The 21,826-nt window shown below is 47.8% G+C and overlaps 1 protein-coding gene across 2 annotated transcripts; it reads right to left on the minus strand.

The window, feature by feature from the left end:
- Positions 1 to 841: 841 nt before the first annotated feature.
- On the minus strand, positions 842 to 21,517 carry Sall3 (spalt like transcription factor 3). 2 transcript variants are annotated; one of them, XM_021214807.2, is made up of 4 exons: positions 20,906 to 21,517; positions 6,217 to 9,108; positions 5,660 to 6,000; positions 842 to 4,321 (listed from the first exon to the last, which is right to left on the minus strand). In XM_021214807.2, the coding sequence occupies exons 1-4, from the start codon at positions 20,985 to 20,987 to the stop codon at positions 3,890 to 3,892; spliced, it is 3,747 nt and encodes a 1,248-aa protein (XP_021070466.1). In that variant the 5' UTR covers positions 20,988 to 21,517; the 3' UTR covers positions 842 to 3,889. The 2 variants fall into 2 exon arrangements, with proteins under 2 accessions (XP_021070466.1, XP_021070465.1); XM_021214806.2 differs by having other exon boundaries at positions 5,660 to 9,108.
- Positions 21,518 to 21,826: the final 309 nt, after the last annotated feature.

Genomic DNA, 21,826 nt, shown 5'->3' on the forward strand with positions numbered 1-21,826 from the left:
GCGTGCTCAGTGAATGAGTTTGGCTGGTCGGGGTGCGTGCTAGGACAGACTGGACAAATAGCCACCATCACACAGCATCATTGCTTTGCCACAAGTATGTGGCAGGAGAAAGAAAGGAATGGTCCAGGGGTCTGCTGCACAGCCACAGCCACATGGCCGAGGGACAACCGGCAGTGCTCTGAAGTTGGTGGGCTGGAAGTGTAGACACTGCTTAGGAACAAAGCACTGCCCCTGACGTCTGCTGTGTTTGTGAAATACCACACGGGACCAGGTATTGTCTGCCAGACAGGAAGGAGAAGCTGCAGAGATGTGAAGCCTGCCCTCATCCCCAGGGACGAGATTATTCCTGCTTGACCCTATAGTACTGTCTTGAATTAGTTTTAAATGTTAGTGCCTCCTAAAATGAACTTGGACGAGAAATGTAGCCAAGCAATTTTGGGGGATTGTTACCACTTACAACGTTTCTTCCAGTACCTGGAGCTGGTGTCGGAAGTAGAACCCATATTTGGTAAGCCCATATCCCTCTGGCTTGCTACCTATAAATACTTTTGAAATAGAAGAGATATATGTTCTTTATCTATCGAATTTAAAATTTTGTTGATGATTCTAAACATCTGTGGAATCTATGCTATATATATATATATAATTGAATTTACTATATGAATAGTTCAAACATGTAACAGTTTAATTTCTAAGGATTGGGAACCACCAAGGGGGACCTGGTCAGCTAGATTAGTGGTTAGTGCCTTCATCATTCCTAAAAGGACACTTCTTCCCCCATGTTCCTGATACAAGTCACTTTAGCTTCTGGTTATCAATAGTTAGTGTTAAAAAAAAATAAAAGAAGAAACTGATTATCTAATGTCATATCTAAGAGCTCTTAAAGTTAAAGTGAGACAATGCTAATTTAAAAACAAATGACGTCTCCAGTGGGAGTGGACAGAGGCCGATGACAGCGTGGTATCTGTGAGCACTCTCTTGTTCCAGTATTTCCTACATGGATTTGAGAACCCCTGTTGGCTATAGTGACCTGAACGCTGCTGTGATCACCCAGTGCAGAGGATGGAAAGGCAAACCCGAGTGTGGTCATCTTTGGACACTGCAGATTTTCTGGCAGGCATCTTTATTACATCCTCTTCCATGGCAGATGTAAAGCAACTTCCAAAATGAGAACTTGGGGAGAGGGGAGATCTGAACCAGTGGCAAGGTGCTTGTCTGGCATGCATTTACAGGGCCCTGGGTTCTATGCCCAGCAGTGAAAAAATAATTCAAGAACAAAGAAATTGCAGATATTGCTTAAATATAACCTGCCAACCCGTTTGACATCCCCTCTGGAAAACGGCACAGACATCCATCCACCACTACCGACCAGCACTGCAGACTCCACCAGGAAGAATCAGGGAACACGATTCAGAAATAATAGGACACCCCGCATTTTATTCAGTTCTGTATGACAAAAATAGTAACCTAGTCTACAACATCCATTTCAGTCAGTAGATGTGTCAAGCCACAAGATTTAATCATAAAATATATCGGGTCTCCCGAACACCCTGGCTGGTTCTGGGAGGCCCTCACCTCTCGTGGTTTTGCAGTATAAAAATAGTGTCTCTTTTCACCACGCAGAGGGACAGCCAGCCCTGAACACAGAATGGGGGTGGTCTCTGCACCTTCATCCGCCGTCTTGTTTATAACACTTTACATTTCTCTTTTCTTAAGTTATATACACATCCTTTTGAGAGAAGAAAGAACACTAACATGGTACCAAATACCAACCGAGACAGGGGGAGAAAACACACCAAGAGGACACAGATAAATGACAAGACATTCAACTGCTAAAGCACAGTGACATTAAGCCACCTTGTCTCCTCTCCCCAAAGCTGAAATGCCTGCTCCCATCTGCACCCCAGCAAGAGATGGCATGGCCTGAAGATGCTCTACTTAACTACACGGCAAACAGAGCCAGAGAGTCCCGTGTTCATTTCCAAAGTCGGAACAGCTAATGAGCTCAGAAGCTCTCTGCTCAGCCACAGGCCTGTGGTAGTCATTCCCCTGCAGCGCCTTTTCCTGTTGGTTCAGTTGTATGAGGTGGCTGCTCTATCCTTCTGTTTCACACTGTCTGGTTTGGCCTTCAGGCGCAGACAGCTCCCTGCCGAGGTACCCGACTACCTACAGTATGTCTTGAGCAATTTTTGTTGGAAGTCCATCATGTCACATCCCAGCATGCTTACAACGCACAAAAATGAGGTAGTACACACAACACTTGACGTTCAAGTTTCCAGTCGGCCCCGCCTCCCAGCATCTGGCTTCTGTGCTCAGTGAATGCAGTTGAGACAGGTCATCAGCAAAAGATCCGGGTTTGAATAATCGGGACACTGCACTGCCTTTGCACTTGGAAAGACAATAACTCATGAACTTAGGAAATGTCATGGTTATGACTGATTACACCGCCAGACACTCGGTATCCCGGTCTCATTTGTGCCCTGACCAGTGCTATGAGGCAGTCCCGTATCATGTGTATGAGAGAGACAGAGGGGAGCCTATGGTAAAATCACACTTGCGCAACGTGCGCTCCGTTGTCCCCCTGCCTTTCTATGTCAGGGAGCTAAGAGTCATTTGTCAGAGTTTTGTTATGGTGCTCACAGTTTTTTCAAAAGGTTTTGTAGAAAAGTTAAATAAATCATGTTAATTTAAGAAATGGCAGGTCTTATTTTATTGAGGTGCTGACAAGGCCTGGTGGCTTCTTTTCTGCTTAAACAGCTTAGACTTCTCATGTTTGACTTTAAGACAAAACAATAAACTGTGACATGGGGTTTTTCTTGTTTTCTCCTCCATTTTCTTTAAACCGAAGTACTATTTATAAAATACTTTACATCTTTTTTTTTAAATTTTCAAATTATAGACAAACTTTCCTAATACAAAATACTAAAAGTGCAATTGTATAAATTAAGATTTGCAACCACATTATACAAACATTACCTCTTTATTATACAGCTTTGATAATGTGAACTATTTACTCACAACTGTTTATAATGCTGTAAATCATTTTACGCTGATGCCTGTCTGTAACTTGTTCCCAATCGACCTCGGGGCTACAGACCACACTAGAGAACAATTGTTCACATAGCAGCTACAAACATTTAAATTAAAGGGGGGGGGTGTGTTACTGACAGGTACTTGCACACAAAAACCATGCTATCTTTCCCAATAGAACGTCACGATTTTGCCTGCATTGAATTAATCCACTTATTTATAATGAAGCAAATCTTGCTTTAAAAAAAAAAAAAGATCACATAGCCAGATGTATTCTGTGATACAAAAATCTTCATTTAAGTTTGGGCTATTTTATTGTCTGTTACCCGCATAATCTTAACATAAATACTATAGACGAAAAGACTGTCATTATACACAGCATTTGGAGCACTGAACTGCTTCTTCAAGACGGAGAGTCCCTAAAACAGAGTTCAAGTGTCTACAGAATTTGAACAAAACCATTGAATGCAGCTCACAGGGTTACCGCAGGGGACCCCGTTACCCCACACAAAGGGGTCACTAGGTTTTAGCAGAAATGAAGTAGATATGGTCTGAGCTCTTTCTGTTCCTAAGGCCATTTCTTTCTTTCTTTCTTTCCTTTTTTTTTTTTTTTTTCCCAAGCACATAAGCTTTTGTCTGAAATTTACTTAAAAGGTTGCAGAGTTCTTATCTTCAGAACAGTCAAACCCACTGCACCTCGTTCACCATGGCTCTCTGCAGCAGCCACACGGTACAGACATTTTCTGTCGTGGGTAAAGTATTAATGAGAGCCTAGGCATGTGGGGTCCAAAGCCTGACGCTCCAACTCTGCAGTGGACTTGGGACAGAAGAGGAGGGGTGGAGTCTTAAGTGTATCCTGCTAATTGATCCCAATCTCCTTGTTATCCTCAATGAACCTTGTGAATGGCCGGCTGGCTCCCGTCTCTGAGCTTGCTTTGTCCAAGCTGACAATGGGCGGACTACTGCCAGTGCGTGCCTTGTCCACCCCACCGGCCATGGCACCCAAAGGCGGGATGGCACCTCCGCCTAGACTTACTGGGAGCTGAGGGATGCCTCCGTTCTGGATGACAGAGATCTCATTGTTCTTCATGGCCAGCCCGTTGGTGATGGCGGCAGCGTACTGGTTCCAAAAGCTGGGGTCCACATTCATCGCTCGAGCTGCCAGGTCCTTCTGGAACATCTCAGAGAACTTGAGAGCGTCACCGCCGAGCAGAGCCATGGGGTTCTCCACAGACAGGCGGCGGCCACGCCTCGCGGGTGCATTGTTCCACATGTGGGTGCCCATGTGTACCTGTGGGAGAGACAGAGAGACAAGCCACAAGTAAGCGGGTCAAGAACTCTGACTCGGCCATGGCTTGATGTCAATGGCTCATGGACTTGCATTCTAAGTATTAGCCTGGAGGGGGGGGGGGTCAGCAGAATGCAGTTAGGGGAACTTCCCCCAGCACCTTCTATTAGACACACAGTATTCCATTCTGTGAATATAAAAAGCAAAACCGGCGAGTTAAGTGAACGAACTTGTTGGATATCAACACGCCCCCCACCAGGGGAAAAAAAAAATCCCATGAGACTATAGAGAGTGTTCTAGAGCCTTAAGGATAAAGGCCCTTGTCCCTTCATCCATTATCTACCCGAATGTGTGCACATGGAGGTCAGAAGACAACCTCTGGCGCTATTCCTCAAACATGCTTCCCGCCCCCCCCTTTTTTGAGACAGGGTCTCTTCCTGGCCTAGAACTTGCCAAGTAGACTAGGCTCAGCCATCTCCTCAGCCCGGTCAAGCTTTTAAAAGGCCTTGCACTTGAAGTCTCTGACGGTCCTCTTCTGCTTCCCCTCAAATGGGAAAATGAGTGCTAAGACCCTCCTGGGCCATCCAGAGCAGCAGGGTCATTAGGAGGCTCCCGTTCAGTGTTGGCTCAGCACAGAAGCCACAGGTCTTGACCACTGGCTCTCCCTGGAGAGGTTTCTGAGGCCTAGGCCGGTGGTGTCTGTTTAGCTGAGGCCAGCAGCATAGCCTGGAGTCTGAAGCATCTGTCAGCAGTTGGTCTCCAGAGGACACTTGGCTGAGCTTGGGCTTAAGCACATGTTTCCTCCAGGCTTCACGAGCTGGGGAACTTCTCACCCAGCGTCCCTCCCCGGGGCCCTGTCTGCAGCCACACAGATGATGGAACATTCTAGACCTCAGAGTATAAGTCTCGTCTTTGTGTTATATACTTATGTTTAAGGGTCATGTTTATTTTGTTTTCACATTAGAGGCTTGTGTCCTGGGCCCGCTCTCCATGTATCTAGGATGACCCTAGGCCTGGAGCAGGCGGATGCCATCAGAGGAGGCAGGCAGACACGTGTAGCGCTCCTCACCCCCTCCCCCTTCAGGCGGAACATGGATTCCTGCTTTGCTTACTGCTTAATGGGCCGCATATCTTTTGAGCATGCGCACATACATGTACACACATAACACATGTACACATGTTTATACACATGCACACACTATGCATGCTCATACATGTACAAACATATGCTCCACACATGTGTATATATACATACACATGAGGGCGAAGGCAGAACCTCTGCCAGGCACCATCCTGGGTGCCACTTGGCTTGGCCACAGCCTCAGGCCGTGGTTCTCTTACCTTGAGATTGCCCTTGGTGGTGAAGGCCCTGCCGCAGATGGTGCAGCCAAAGGGCTTCTCCCCGGTGTGGGTGCGCTCATGGATCTGCAGGGCACTGGCTGAGGAGAAGGTCTTCCCACATGACTGACAGTTGTGCTGCTTGGGTGTCCGGCGTGGTGGGGGTGCCAGCATGGGTGCCAGGCCAGGGCTCATCACTGTCTGGGGCCCAGTAGGGACCTGGACCCCGGCTGGTAGCGCTGGACCCTCACCCAGTGCGATAGCCTTGCTGTGGCCGTTCACTTCCATTTTGATCATGGTGGGCGCGGGGCTGGAGGCCAGGCTAGGCGTGCTGTGGCTGGGACCTAGAGTAAAGTTGGGGTCAAACACCTGAGAAGGCAGCTCTTTCAACTTGTGTGTCAGTAAGTGCTGCTTTAAGTTACCCATAGTGGAGCAGCCTCGCCTGCAGACCGTGCAGACAAACGGCCTCTCCTTGGTATGGCTGCGGTAGTGGATTTCCAATGCACTTTTGCAAGCAAAGGGCTTGCCACAGACACCACACACAGTGCTCGCACACTTACCCCGCTCTCTGCTCAGGAACAGCAGGCTGAAAGGGGTCTCCTCCTTGATGAGTGGCCGACCAGGGTGGCCCGCTGTCAGGTCCAGGGCACCTCCATTTCCTGGGCCAGGGGGTGGGCTGTCCAGCCTTTCAGTCTTCAGTGGGATCTCCTGCGGCTCTTCCTGGTGGCCAAGGCCTGGCGACTTGGACCGGAAGCTCTCACCATTACTGTGAGCAGGGGACAGAGCCTGGGAGGAGGAGGACTCCGATAGGGCGGGGCTGCCTGCACTGCGGCTCTCCAGGTCGCCCACCGCAGAGGAGGAGTCGTTGCTCAAGCGATCGCTTTCCCCAGACCCATTTTCCACCGACTTCAAGTTGGCCAGTTGCTGACAGTTCATAACCGAGTCAATCATTTTCATCTGGTTCTCGAGGGCGGCGATGCTGGAGATGACCGACGGGGGCGAGGGCGGACAGGAGCCCGAGTAAGACAGAAGTGGTTTAGACGAGTCGCTGGCCGTGTCCTTCAGCTCAGAGTCCTCCTCCATGGAGTTCTCGTCGACATCATCATCAAAGCTGCTGAGGGTCTCTGCGTTCTTTTCATCAAAGGGCAGGTCGGCGTCCATGGCCTCCTGCAGGCCCTCAGGCAGTGGCGTGTTTGGGATCTGTCCCCCCATGTGCATGCGGATGTGCTGCTGCAGCACGACGGCATTCGTGAACTTCTTCTGGCAGATGGGGCAGGAGTGCTGCACGCGGAGCGGGGGCTTGGCGCGGTGCACCCCGAAGTGCGTCTTCAGGTTGCCTTTGGTGGTGAAGGCGCGGCCACAGATCTTACACTTGAAGGGCCTTTCCCCTGTGTGTGTCCTGTAGTGCATCTTCAGTGCGCTCTGGCAGCTAAGCACGCGGTGACAGATGACACACTGGTTCGGGTCAGTCATCTTCTTATCGATGTTCTCCACCAGCTGCTGCAGTTTCGAGGTCTCTGACGTTTGCATAGAGTCAAGCAGCCCGCCGAAAGGAAACTGGGCCATGAATTGGTCGGAGACGGCTGGAAGACCGGGGCTCCCGAGACTTGTGCAGGCGCTGTCTGTGACAGCGGTGGCAGCTGAAGTGGGCAACCCGCTGACCTGCCCACCCACCACAGGTGCATCTCCTGTCCTTGTACTTGTGCAAGGCAGGCTGACTGGCTCAGCTTTTGTAAGCGAAGGCCCACCCAGGAGTGGCTGGGGTGACTCAGGCCTCACTGTGATACCGGACTCAGTATTGTTGAGGCCTGGGGACAGAGAGGTGCATTCACTGGATGCTGGAGAGGGCCTCTGTGGGGACCGGCTGACCGGAGTGATGCTAGGGGAGTCAGTGTAGTTGTGGGTGCCAGGGACGGTGGGGGGCAGCTGAAGCCCTACTGATGTTGGTACAGTGGGCAGCACTGGCTTGCTATCCAGCCAGGTGGTCACCGGCTTTTCTGGGGGCAGGGACATGCCATAGGGGATCCCAGAGCAGGTGGGCACGTTGTCGAGGTATTCTGGGACAGGGTAGGGGTTCATCTGGATGTGGGGGTACTTCTCCTTGTGCCTCTGAAAGTGGACTTTCAGGTTGCCCTTGGTGGAAAAGCGGTTCCCGCAGATGTTACATTTGAAGGGCCGCTCCCCTGTGTGGGATCGCAGGTGGATCTGCAACGCACTGTCACTGCCGAAGACCTTGGCACAGAACCTGCACTTGTGCTTAAAGAAAGGGTCCTCAGCACTGGCCTTGGGCTCGAACACTGAAACATTAGGGGGCTTGCCCTTGCGGTGCTTCATAAGAGCCGACAGGGGGTCCAGCGCATTGGCTGTGGCAGCGATGCTAACCAGCGGGTTGGGGAAGATGACACTGCTGGATGAAGTCTGAGGTAGCAGAGGGTTTGGCAGATTGGAGGCTGAGCTGAGGAGGGGTCCAGGACCCAGGGCAGGGGGCGTGGATGCATTTTGGGGCTGCACCGTGTTGCCTACAGTACTGGACGCAGCGGCCACCGGTCCTGGAGCCGGGCCAGTGCTACAGGCTGGGTGTGCCCCAGAATCAGTGGGGCCAGCACTGGTGCTGCAGGGAGTGCTTGTGCCGGATGCAGGCTGTGACAGGTGCTGGGGGGCATCGAAGGCTGCCGGCAGGGTGGAGCCCGAGCCAGCAGAGGCAGTGGCAGGTCCTGCAGAAAGCTGGAGGGCCGCATGCGGAGTCAGGCCCTGAAGCTGTACTGAGGTTGGTCCAGGGGCACTGGCTGAGGGCTTCAGTGGTGGCCCAGGCTGCCTGCTCATCAGGGCCACCTGGCTGCGGATCTGCTCGATGAGCTGGAGCTGGTGGATCTGCTGCTGCTGCAGTGCCACCAGCTGCTCCAGGATCATGGGGATGGCCACCGCACCCACGCTGCCACCAGCGCCTGTGGTGCTGCCCGCACGTGCACCCTGTGAGAACTGTGCTACGGCCACCTTAGTGCTGAGCAGCGTCTCCAGGGTCACATTGGTACTAGGCATGCTGAAGGCCGCAGGCTCTGGCTGTGGCGGCAGTGCAGGCGGCGGTGGGGGCACACTTGGGCCTGGAGGGCCCTTGTCCGCAGATACCTCCACATCCATGGGCTCCGCCTCCTTTGCAGCAGCCTTCACCTCGCTGCCCTCCGTGGGTGCCACCTCCTCAGCCACCTCACTCTCAGTGCGGTCACTGGGCGAGCTGGCGGGAGAAGGTTCTGGAAAGTCCTCGGAGGGCGGCGCCGGCTCATCGTCATGCACGATCAGCACCAGTGGGTTCTTGGTGCAGGTCTTCTTGTGCTGCAGGAAGTCCGCCCACTTGAAGAACTCCGCACAGCACTTCTCACACACGCTGGTTTCCTCGCTGCCGCTCCTGCTCTCACTGCCGCTGTCTGCGTCCTCCGCACCGTCCCCCGGGACGCCTAGGAAACCAAGAAGAGATTACATCAGCCAGGCTCCACCAGACAGCCACCCTCCGTTTCAAAATTTTGCACATCAGTAAAATCAATATTTTTTATTTTGTACAAATTACCCCACTTCAACATTTCTGACGTCCCAGCGTGTGTGTTCTATGACTCTTTCTAGCTAGCTAATCATTTTCTTAGCACAATCCATCAAATTATGAGGCTCTATCAATTGTGGATACTGCTTCTTAATGAAATTCCATAGAAGGCATCGATTTCCAATATCTTCATACAACCTGCAGCCACCCTGTCTGTTGGGTACAAAGCCAGCCTTCGACGGCCTCATTAGGATTCCCCTTTACCATCGGGCTTCCTCATTTCCAACAAAATTAGAGACGCCTCTGCCAGTTCACTTAACATTGCGGAGCTAATCCGTACCCTTTCCCACACACTAGCACCTGACAGGAAGCCGGTGTGGTGTGGTCTGGGCTCATGGATTTATCATCTCTAAGCCCAGCTGAGGTGCTGCTGGTCTAATAGGGTCCTATAGAACCTTTTGAGTCAATAGGCATTTATTTCACATAGGAAATTTAGGCTAAGTACTATGATTTGTGAACATAGCAAAGAAGTTATAAGCGCTTCTTAAGGTTCTAATGGTGATGTCCTTCTCTTCACTCTTTCAGAAGGAAGGAGCCCCAACACTTCAGAACTTGACATATGACTATCAATGGACACTAGGTCTAAAATGAATCATGCTTAAGTACAATTAATCGGCTCTGTCAGAGGCAATATTCTTTGGCAAAATGAACTTAAAATTACATGTTATTGTGATTAGCCAATAGAGTTCAGTGGTTTGCTAACAAACTAGGAATTATATATTTAAAGTTCATTGATGTTGACATGTTTAACATGAGAATGCTGTAGTCAGACACACTTTTTGTACCTATTTTCATCTATTCTCATAGAAAGACTTAGCAAATTATATGGTTGCACCATCGTGGAAAAGCCTCTAATTGGTTACACATGTTTAATTACTGTTGTAGGCGGCTACTTCCTCTGTGTCCCCTAACCCTCTTGTGCCGAATAACAACCGTGTTTAATGAACAACTCTAATTCACACCTGATCAAATAAATAGCTGTACAAGAACAAGAAATCGACACCCGGTGACACTTCTTGGTGCTTGTTTTTTTTTTGGGGGGGGTGGGGTCACCACGGTGGGGTGTGGTGCCTACGGATGCCTGGTTTGGCATGCCAACCTGGGTGCCACTGACTTGAAGGGGTTTTGTTTTTATTTGGTCGCCTTGCAGATGGAAAGTGACAGCAACAGATAGGTGGCTAAACAGAGCCAGTGTCACAGGCCAGTTGGCTCTTTGTTAAATGTGTAAAGTTGAGGTGGAGAGCAAACCAGCCCCAGTCCATCCTGAAAAGACACTGGTGTTCAAATACTAGCACATGGACTTGCTATAAAAAACTAACAAACAAACAAACAAACAAAAACTCTTAACAGTTTTCCTTTAAGGTTTTTTTGGGGTGGGTGGGTGGGGAGAGTTCCAGCACCATACTGAGGAGAGAAATCTATTTGTTGTTGTTGTCTTTGTTTTGTTCTTTTGATTTTTTAATTTTGTCCAGGAAACCCCCACTGCTCCTCGCCTGGAAAATGAAATAAAAAATTTCTTTCTTTTCTTTTCTTTTCTTTTCTTTTCTTTTCTTTTCTTTTCTTTCTTTCTTTCTTTCTTTTTTTTTTTTTTTTTTTTTTGTGTGTGGCTGGTCTGTCGCTTTCCATGAGGCCATTATTTCCAGGTAATTTATACATGCCTTTAAAAATTATTAGCGGCATTCAATTAGCATTTNTTTTTTTTTTTTTTTTTTTTTTTTTTTTTTTTTTTTTTTTTTTTTTGTGTGTGTGGCTGGTCTGTCGCTTTCCATGAGGCCATTATTTCCAGGTAATTTATACATGCCTTTAAAAATTATTAGCGGCATTCAATTAGCATTTTCTTAACTGGCTAAGCCATTTGAAGGGGAAAGAACTTGGAGCTGCAGCCCATAAACCCCATAGACTTTTAAACTAAACTCAGTGCGGAGATCAGGCTGCAGCAAGCACTCTCATTACCGCGTGGGGGAAGGAAGGGAATAGGTATCTGTAATGAGGTTGAGGGTAGCTGGGAGCAAAGACACAGCCGATTTATACCGCAGATAGGCACATTAGCAAAACAAATACTCGGTGCTCAACTTTGCTCAATGTATGCAAAACTAATTGTAAACCTGCTTAAGGTTATGGAACCGGGCTGGGGGCGGGGCATGTAGAATTTTTTAATCATTGAATAAAAACAAACTATGAGCTCTTCTGTATTCCAGTAACTTAATTTTAAAAGTTTTGACAAAATGACAAATTTTAACTTATAATTTCACTTTAATTAATTGGATAATGTTCTTTAAAACCATATATACATCTCATATATTATATATATTATATATGGACATTTAAAAACTTATTTGCATTAAGCAGTAAAATAAATGCACAGAGATAACAAAGCAGGAGGCTGATTTTAAAAAGTTGCTTTCCAATGTGTAAAGCTATGATGTTAAAAAGTATAATTTTGGTACTTTCTTAAAAAGGAAATGACAATGAATCAAAAACTGCTAATGCCTTGAAATATTGTCTATATGTACTTCCTTTAAGAAGATAAAATGTACAGTACAAAAATTGAAGGTTTAATTTTCAAATTTACAATATCAGACAGTATCCTACTGAAAAGAACACTTTTTCTTTATGTTTAGTATGTGTTAGAAACAATTCATTCAGGAAATGCTTAAAAGTATGCTGACTTTGAGATCATTTAAAGTGCATTCAGTGCAGATAGAATTAATTTGCATAACTGTAAGTTATACCTTCAAAAATGAGCATTTCCCAGATTTTCCTTATAACAAAGTGTAGCATTGTGACCCAGAATACCTGTGCTTTTCAAAAGGGTCTCAGAGCAAACAATTCTCTATTTACCTTAAAGATTTGCATTTTCACATTCCCATTAGTTTTTTTTTTTAATGTGTTAAAGTGTTTTTAGGGTTTACTTCCAGATGCACTGAGGCTGAGAAGGGATCTCTCAGGTAATTTCTTTCTTTCTTTTTTTTCTCCACTGCAAGGGCTGCTAAATTATAAGTGTTTCTTAGCTGTAGAGAGTGTGCGTGGAATATTTAAGTACATTCTGCCAAATAATGTCATTTTGTTTAATGCAATGTTAAGTGACAATTATCCGAACATAAGATATTTTGTTCAAAGTAAAACGATCCTCCACCTATAGTCCTTCCAAACTGAAGGAGGAAATTGCGGGGGGGGGGGGGGGAGGGGGGAGGCATTCTGACCCTTTGGACCCGTTAACAGTTCTTTATGTTAATGAGCCCAACAAGGAGACCAAGCCTGGTAACAATTTGCTTATGAGCCAAGCTTCATCATGAATTTCACTTTTGGCAAAAGAGTGATCTTAAAAACTACAGTCAGTAAGGGGAAAATGCTTCAGTATGATTTGCATTTCTTATCTGGGGCAAATAAATTAGAATGACCACTTAACATTTCTGCTGGGGTCTGTTTAAAAATGCCAGTAACACAGACTCTTCAGTGTCGTACATGCTCAAGCTAGAGCTGTGCCTTCCAAATTTGAATGTAACTAGACCTCCTTTATAAAAGTTGGAGGTAAGCAGAAATTTATTAGGATAGGCACAATTACAAATAAAGTACTAATGTCCCCTCTGTGAAATTGAACTTGCTTGCCTATATTTGAAATGTTTCTAAGTCACAAAATACTCTTTAACTGAACTGACAGATGATCAGGATTAACTGAACGTGGTGTGTTTTCCTAAGGACAGGACTCTTTAGAGCATCGAGATGTTTTACTGTCTCACAGATCGCAAATGTTGACCTCTGATGAATTCTACGGAGAGCGAGAGAAATTACATTAGACCGTGCTTTTGAGCACAGGCATACATAACACTGTCTATGTGCGGAGCTGACGTTGCTATGTGTTTTCTGTAGGAGAGAACCCAGGTGGGTGTCCTGGCTGCTTTATATTTTACCACGTTGTTGTAAAGCCAAGATTGTATTCTTCAACTGTTTCACTTAAGCTTACAGTCTGAACTGGCCACCATGCTAAAAAGTAAAAGTTATTAACTTACTAGTTAATACTGCTTAAATTTTTTATTTATGGGGAACCAGAGTCAGTCACACTCTTCAAAAGGACAACAAGAAATCTTTAAGAAATGTATTGGCAATTTAAGTTTTTTATTCTCTCTCTCTCTTTTTGAGGAGGACTTAAAAACGAGCATTCTAATCAGTCTCATTTGTGTCAAAGTAATTTATATATTTTTTACCTAGTGGTTGTTCAGCAGCTAAGATTTGAAACTCACTAGGCAGGGATTAAGCAGGCGTTTTATAGCACTTCACTATAAAGGTTACAGACACTCATAGGATACAGGGACAGAAAATGCTAACCAGTTGACCAACTAATTCATCTGGGTGTTGGATCCCCCTTATGGAAGGGCCTCCTCCTTCCCAGTTGGCAGACCAGCTGGTGACACTGGCTACCAGGTCAAGATACCAAGAGGACCACACAGTCCTCACTATCCTGGGAAGTCAGTCATCTGCACTGGAGGAAGCAATCAATCAATCAATAAATAAATAAATATTAAATAAATCTGGGGTTGATTTGTCATCCTCCTAGCCCTTGGGGTCCCTAACTCTGTCTTGAGTCACAGTCATGTTTGTGGCTGGCAGAGAAGGCCCACAGCCCCTCAGAGGAAGCCACAAGGTACCTAGCTACCTGCACACCTAGCTGCAGGGCTCTCACTTGTTTTAAAAGTCTTTGTGTTCACTGATAAAACAGCGTGTTTAAGAAGAACCTGCCTCTCACACCTACCGCAGCTTCCCAGTGAGTCTCTTGCTTTCACTTCTGGTCAGTTTTGGGAAATGACACCATGCTCTCTCTGTCTTCCACAGCATGACGTCTGTTTCAAGCCCCAAGTGAAGACATTGCAATGTATAAATATGAGACTCCATGCTTTCTCTATACAAATATTCACGCACAGCACTTAGCAAGGCTTATTTTTAGTTTCTCTTTTCAGAAGTGTAAAGAATTTCACTCCTTACAAAGCAGCAGTAAAATTGCTGATTTATGGTTTCCTTTACTTTGCTACATATTTTCAATTCACTACAATTAACAAAGGGAGAAGGCAGACTTGTTTAGTAGAGAGAGAGAGGCATGTAAAACTTCCCCTCTTAAACTTTAAAATGCCAGGTAGGTCTTCCGGACCGGAAACCCGACTTTTTCCTTTGTCCTCCCATCTTTAAAAAAAAAAAAAAAGTAGCAAGCATTTCTCAAGTTTTCTCAAACTCTTTGGAGACACTTATTTTCTTGCAAATTAATTCTTTTTAACTCCTCATGATAGCTTTGAATCCCATAAAGAAAGATGAATTATCGCCATACTGAGCGCAAGCTGTGTCACAGGAGGAGACAAATAGAGACCCCCACTGGGTTTAACAATGTAGAAGAAATTCCAGGCGCAAAAGAAAAATTTCTGTCCTTTTCCCCCCAGACCTGGAAGCTTGTGCTCACGGAGTTGAACGGTGGAGGGCAGTCTTGCTATGCTCCGGGCGGCACTGACCCACCCGCTCCCTCCCTCTTACTCAGTGGCCCACATCACAAATTTGTTAAGTCACGACCACCTGTGGCACAGGCCCCAGGCGTCTTCTGTTTAAACTGGTTCTGTTTTAATCTGTGCGGTGAGGCTCGGGGGACTGAGACACTGTCCCTTTGTGGGACACAGAGTTGAGGTAGCAGCGCACACACACACACACATTCACTTTGCTAGAAAGATGTTTGTTGCACTTCAAGCCTTTCATCCTGTTGTAAGGCTTCACTTACGCTCATATCCCGGGCTTCACAGAAAAACACACACACACACAAAAACAAAAAAAACAAAGTCACAGACCTGAGACGTGTCAGAAGCCAGCAACTCTGGTCATAATTTGGTTAGGGTAGCTTAAATACAGAGATCTCCACGATCTAAGGCAAGAACATGCTTTTATGACATGTCTCCTAGAAAGTGTCCATTTGATGGAAATTCACTATCAGAGCTCATGCAAGCCCTCCCAGCCCCTCCCGCCCTCTGTCACTTGGCAAGTGCCTGAACTGAGCGAGCAAAATATATTTCGAGCAAAAATGTCTAGGTTGAAACAGCCCTATGCACAGCACACCCCAACTAGGAAAGAGTCTGAGATCACCTGTGAGCATTGGGCTTTGGGCCCCTGGGCTAGGCGATTAAACCATCGGTTCCTACAGCTGACCAGCACTTCATGGTGCTGCTTCATCTCTGTGGGAGAAATTTGCATACAAGCAGAAAGTCATCCGGGAAAAGCCACCACCATGCCAGTGACTCTGCATGTGTGCAAATGACACAAGACTATTATCAAACAGCTCAGTCTGAGGCCGCTCTGAGGACCCAGTAATGCTGAGGAATGAGGACAAAGTGCCCTGGCACCTGTAGGGTTAATTAAACCGTTCAAGATGTAATGGCTACACAAAAGCAAGCCGGTTTCTCTTCTTCCAAGAGCTATAAACACTTGTGCTGAGCTGGATGGCATTTGATAAGCCTGTACTTCACGGAACGAACTCATGGGATCTCTAGTTAACACTCAAGACTCGGGGTTCACACTTAACAGACCGGTGGTGGTGAGTCCTGTTGCCAAGGTCAACGGCACAGAAGCACTAATTGTATTATGAGCTTGACATCTAGTGGCCACCCCTGGCAGGGCAAAGCAGGCAAAGGTTAAATCAGCAAGGCTTGTCACAGCATTCCTAACCACTCACCTTTAGGGCGAGGAAACACAAGCTGGCCAGCATTCTGCCACCCACCTTTCCTAGAACCACAGGGTTCCATGCCATACTGTGAAGTTACCATGCCTGTAAAGAACCCAAAGAGGGCTGAGCCTCCTAGACTACACCCTGCTCTGCTAGAAATGAGAGAAAAGGTCCACCATCAGAGGGGAGACCACTCAGGAACCGTCAGCCCCCCCCCCCTTGGTGGCCAGAACCCCTTTCCTTTAATTAAGAAACAAATCAATCTTGGTCTCGAGCATAAAGGTCATTCTATTATTTTGTTAAAACCCAGTATCTCTCACTGTCTGCAGCATTACTTGCCTTGTTCGTCTGGCAGTCACACAGTTAACCACACCTTAAATCATAACCGTGTTGAAATTACAAGAGAAAAAAATCCAACGTATTTTAAGAACAGTTTACTTAAAACAATTACTAAAATTCGATTTTCACATAGATTGCATACGAAAAGTGCAGCGACTTTACACACTTAATTACAGAGGTGCCCCGGCCAGCAGTACAATTACCTCACATGCTCATGAGATTGTCTAAGATTCATTGGCCTTTCTTATACTGGCAACTAGTCAAGAAATCATGGACGAAAACAAAAGTCATCGAGACAGTCAAGGGAAAGAGAAAAAGGAAAACCTTCTTTTTCATATTATTTCTTAAAACGACACTCAGAACTAGGTCGCTGTACTAAAAGATGGTGAAAAATCGCATTAGCAGCTTAAAGACTTTTAACTTACTTACACAAGACCTTTTGCCAAGACTTACACATGAGGATGCTAAATTCCAACTGATGGTCAGTTCACAGAACAGAAATCTTGGCTCTGTTTACTGCATTTCCCATCCCCAAAGAAAATGCTCTTAAGGCCACCAGGAGGTGGACGTTGGGGCTGGAAATGAAATCTGACCTACTTTTTGTCTGTTCTCGACATCATTCTAGATACAAAGAAACAATCAGCTTGCTAAGTAATTCCTGCTGTTTCTCCCCCTGTACCTTTCCCTCTAGCTCAGTCTGAACACAGCTGAAAAACCTGGATTATGCATAGGCTTTGAAAAGTTTAGAATGCACTCTACTTAAATTCACTAACTCTTGTCTCTTAATCAGCTCTCTTTAAGGTGGTAATAATTGGCACCCGTTTTGGGAGTGTGCATTTTTAAACAGGTTAAGTTTTTTTCTTTTCCTTTTTTCTTTTCTTTTCTTTTTTTTTTTCTTGAGCGCTGTTTTAAAAAGAAATGTTTGCAAATTCTTTCTCCCCCTCCTCCCCCTCCACTTACTTTTTTACCTTTCGTGTTTCAGAGAAAACAATCTGCCAGTGGATGTAAGAAAGTGGCTTCTGTATTGTCCCTTTTGGTATGCTGAATTGTAAATGCGAGTGCCCGGGGAGGAGGGGGGAGGCCAACCCTGCATATACAGATAAAAGAAGAAAGATCTCCTCACTGAGCTCTCTGGCTTTCTCTCCCTGAACTTAAGCAGTCTGTGAATTCCACTGCTTAGTTCTTAGGTAGAAGCTTACCACATTTGAAAGAAATTTCAAGATAGCCATATACTGTAAGCTGGTAGAAAATAAAAACACCATGAGGTCATTATTGACCAGAAAAAGATGCATCCTCAGAACTGTTTTAAATTACAACATTCTTTTGTTCCTCCTTAACACAGACTTTCCCAGGGCAGAGAAATGCATCTTTAGGAACTGCCTTCCTTTTTTCTTTTGCCGGCACACAGTTGCAATGTCTTTAAAGTTCTTGGTAGGACTTGAGTGTGGCACTGTCACTGCAAGTTTTAATTAGTTTTTCTTAGAACAAAAATCTTCAGCTGGCTCAGAGGATAACATCACTGATGGCACAGATCTAACTGAATCCTAGCGCTGAATCACATCTATTTCTAAAATGGGAAATATTCAAGAATAAACAATTTTAAAAGACAGTTTCTATTGGGGATTTGAGTCTCAGTAACTTAAAATAAAAATGTAACCAAGGGTGACTCCAGAACTTTCCACAAGGAAGCTTTGCTTGCTTTCATGCAGATTTCCCATCCATTCCTTCAGTCGAAAAGATGGAGAGGACCAAAGCTATTGTTTTTTTTTTTTTTTATTGCTTGTCTAAAAACTAAATCCTGAAAAATAAACCATTAAAATATGCGGTTTCCACTGGAAATCAACATGACTATGCATCTTGGGCCTCCTCTATTCTCATTCCTCTCTCTCTCTCTCTCTCTCTCTCTCTCTCTCTCTCTCTCTCTCTCTCTCTCTCAGTATCTCTTCTGTATGGTATTCACAAAAGTCTTCAATTCCTCAGCAGATAGACCTGGTGCTTTAATTAACATGTCACACCCACACTGATACAAAGAAACCATTGACTTCATTTCTAACACACTATAGACTTGGCTCACTAGTAACTTCACACAGCACTCGTTTGCCTCCTCTGCATGTAAAACAATTTAAGAATTTGAAATGTCAATGGAGTAATTTAGTTCACGCAACCATTTATCCTTTAAAACAACAACAACAACAACAACAACCCTACTTCTCTTGGTTATGTTAGAATTAAGATGGCATGGGCATTCCTTGACTTCATAGGCAACAGAGTATCTTTTATGCTCCACGAACAATCTGCTTCCGAACAATTAAATCAGAAAACTTATTTTACCAGTGTGCCTGAACTATCCTTCAAAGCCCCATAGCACCGGCAGCTTTACTAGGGCTCAGCCTCAGACAGGCTATTTTTGGCCTGTTGCAAAATATGCTGAGGAACTGTGGCAACCTCGGGCTCAGAAGTCTGAATGACTGTAGGAAAACACAGCCTGGATAGAAATGGCTGGGACTGAAAGGAGAGAAAACCTTGGTATGGAATAGTCTCGAAATAAATTTGAGCAGCGAGCAGAATTCAAAGGAGAACTCGTAAATAATTGACTATCTGGGGTTTTCAACACGGTCGGGGTTATATATCCTCCGACATGTTTACACGATTAACTTTACCACACTCACATTTCTGAAGCGAAATTAAAAATGAACAACAGTGCCTCGGCTTGTTAATTGTTAAATACACGAGGTTTTACTCTATTAATTAAAATATGCTTTAATAAGAGGAGACATTGCACATTTTGATAACGACCCTACAAAGAGAAGTATTTACACTGTTGCATTTTAGAGCGGCGGTGAAAGCGGATTTTGAGCTATTCAGGAGCCGCAATAATGAAGCTTTAAAATTCCTCACTGGGATGCAGTGTAGTTCTTTTGAGGGAAAGACTGTCTTTCTCATTCGGCAGAAATAAATCCATTCATTTGATCATGTAGTCATTGAGGGTAATACAAAACAACCCAAGTGTGAGAAATTCTATGTGAAGAAGTAAACAAAACAAAAAAATCCATTTCCATGACAAAAAGATTCTTTGTCCCTAATCTACCCAACATATGCAAGCGTTTCTTTTTAGCATATCGCCCGTTCTAATCTTGGCTGACTTGGCTGCAGAGATGCGGGTCCCTCACCTCACAGCAACAAAAAGACCCAACGAGTCCCATTTGGTTTAATTCATTCCAGGGCTGCTATGGACATTTTCTCACTTTCTACTGCGACGTGCAAGCTTTGTCAAACTTTACCGCTGTGTGTTAAAAACTTAAATTCCGTCTATTAGGGTTTTGAGGGTTTTTTTTAAAAGATGGTATTATTTTCATAGTTAAAAGATTATTTAGTATCTGCCTCTAAACAATTTACAATAGGTTGATTATAAAAAGTTGGCTTTTAAGGAATAAATTATTCAACCTCGATCTAGCTGGGGGGTTCTGTGTCATACGCGGCCGCCCCTCCTCGGCCTCCTTGCTGGTGCCCTGAGGACCCTGGCAAGGCGGGCCAAAACTGGCGCCCAGGGTTCATGGATTCAGGGTGCCATAAACTTTAAGGTGCCAAAGTTCAACTATACTAAATTCGCATCTTCGTCAGCGTCTAACTTCCATAGCGCCCGTTCTGCACTTTTGGATGGTTCTAGGTAAGTGCAAAGTAACTGCGAGGGTGACTCCAGAGCCCGATTTCGGTACCTCCAAAAGAGTACGAAAAGGCCAAAGGGAAAACTTGGAATCCGCCAGAAACGTGCTGAGGTCCTACCGCATACACGCACTAGCCCCCAAAAGAAACAGCTGTGCTCGCGCCCCACAATTCCCTAGTCGGCCATTAACGAAAGGCCAAGAGACATTTACTTCCCCACTTGCTTCCGAAAGGGATGATTGGATTTGTCAACGCTCTGGGACACCGCGGGGCTCGCGGCCTGAGGGTCATCCGAGGCGGCCTGTTGGCGGTATCGGAGACAAGCAACAGAGACTGGGATCACCGAGGTGGCGTTGGGGCCCCGGGTAGGCTCCAGGCGAGCACCGGCTGAGCACCAAGGCGCGCGGCGCCGAACAAAGCTGGCCAGGCGGCGGCTTCCAGGGCCCGCGTCCAGCGGTAGGTGAGCCCCGGACGCGTTCCCCGCTGCTGCACCCTCCCTGGGCTTAGTTCTGAGCTAGACCAAGGTCCTGGCGCGTTCTGGAGGCTCCGGGCCCACCAAAGCAGCGTGTGAGCTCAGAGAGCTAGAGCCGCACGGAAGCGGCAGCGCGGACCCCCTCCCGCCCGCTCGCCTCCAGCCGGCCTCTGCCTCCGGCCCAACCGACTCGGATCCGTCCTGGAGCCAGCCCTGCCGCAGCGCCCTCCGAGCGCAGCTCCCCAAAGTCCGAGCAGCGGAGCCAAGTTTACTTGGCCCGCAACTCTTTTCCGCTCCCGCGCGCTTCGAGGGAGTACCAGTCCGGGTTGGCCAGCATGGCCAGGGGGCCGGACTCAGAGCTAGCAGTCGCTCACGGGAACAGGGGAACTTTCTCCCAGTCGGAGACGTGCGCAGTCGCTCCCACCGCCCGCGCTTCCCGACCTGGGTGGGCGCCCCAGAACTCTGGGCCACCCTGAGGTCCCCGGCCCTCACCGTGCTCTGAAGCCCCGTCCTGAGGCGGTAGCTCCTCGTCCGATTTGAGATGCTGGGGTTTGGCCTGCTTGCGCCGAGACATGCTGCTAGCGGCGCTCCGGCCCCGTGCGGGGCAGCGGCATCAGCGGGGTGGCCGGTGGGGACAGCGCAGGGTGGGCGCGGGGCGGCCGGGCGGGCGCGGGGCGCGGGGCGCGGGGCGGTGGCGGCGGCTGCGCGGGCCGCGCATGGGGCTGAGCAATTAGGCTGGTGAATAATGCATGGCCATTAGCGGAGGGCCGCGCCGATTGGCCGGCCTCCAGCGGACTCCGGCGGCCTATGCAAATGAGGCCGCTCTCGCAATTAGCGACCGCGCTGGCGAGGAGGGGCCGCGACGCCTGCGGACCGGGGTGCGCGCCGCCCCACGCCGCTCACATCGCGGGCTCCGCCGCCCGCCCGAGCTCAGGCGCTGCGCTCCTCCGTCGCCCAGGTGCGGCTCCGGCGGGCCGGGGTGCGGCGCGGGCCGTGGCGGCGGCCCCTCCGCGCCGAGCAGGCTGCAAACTTTGGTGGCGTCCGCGCGGCGCCGTCTCCGCCAGCGCGCCGGGCTCGCCCCTTTATAGAGTGTCTGCGCCACCGCCCGCGCCGCGCACCCCCCCCCGCCGCCGCCGCCGGGCCGCCCCTCCCGGAGCGAGCGGCCGCGGGCAGGGCTCCGGCCCGGCGCCTTTGTCTCGCCCGTGCCGCTCGGGCGCCGCACCGCCTGCGCTCCCGGCCGGCCGACCGCTTCTGGTCCCGGGGAAGTGACACGCCGCGCCGCTCGGCTCGCCCAGCCGGCTCTGGCTCAGGTGCCCCTTTCTCTGGACTTTCTCTCCCGGCTCCTGTCCACTTCGCAGGGTCCTCCGGCGACCCGCCAGGCTCGGAGGCTTGAGGCCGGAGCAGAGTGCGCAC

This window comes from Mus pahari, chromosome 15 (assembly GCF_900095145.1).
Source record: "Mus pahari chromosome 15, PAHARI_EIJ_v1.1, whole genome shotgun sequence".
Classification (NCBI taxonomy): domain Eukaryota; kingdom Metazoa; phylum Chordata; class Mammalia; order Rodentia; family Muridae; genus Mus; species Mus pahari.

Bases quoted from the DNA above. Each gene is read 5' to 3' on its own strand.
- Sall3 (XM_021214806.2), bottom strand. From the start codon at position 20,987: ATGTCTCGGCGCAAGCAGGCCAAACCCCAGCATCTCAAATCGGACGAG. The intron at 9,109-20,905 runs GTGAGGGCCGGG...TTGGTTTCCTAG, and splicing joins GGACGGGGCTTCAGAGCACG to GCGTCCCGGGGGACGGTGCG. The intron at 4,322-5,659 runs GTAAGAGAACCA...TCTCTCCCACAG, and splicing joins CCACCAAGGGCAATCTCAAG to GTACACATGGGCACCCACAT.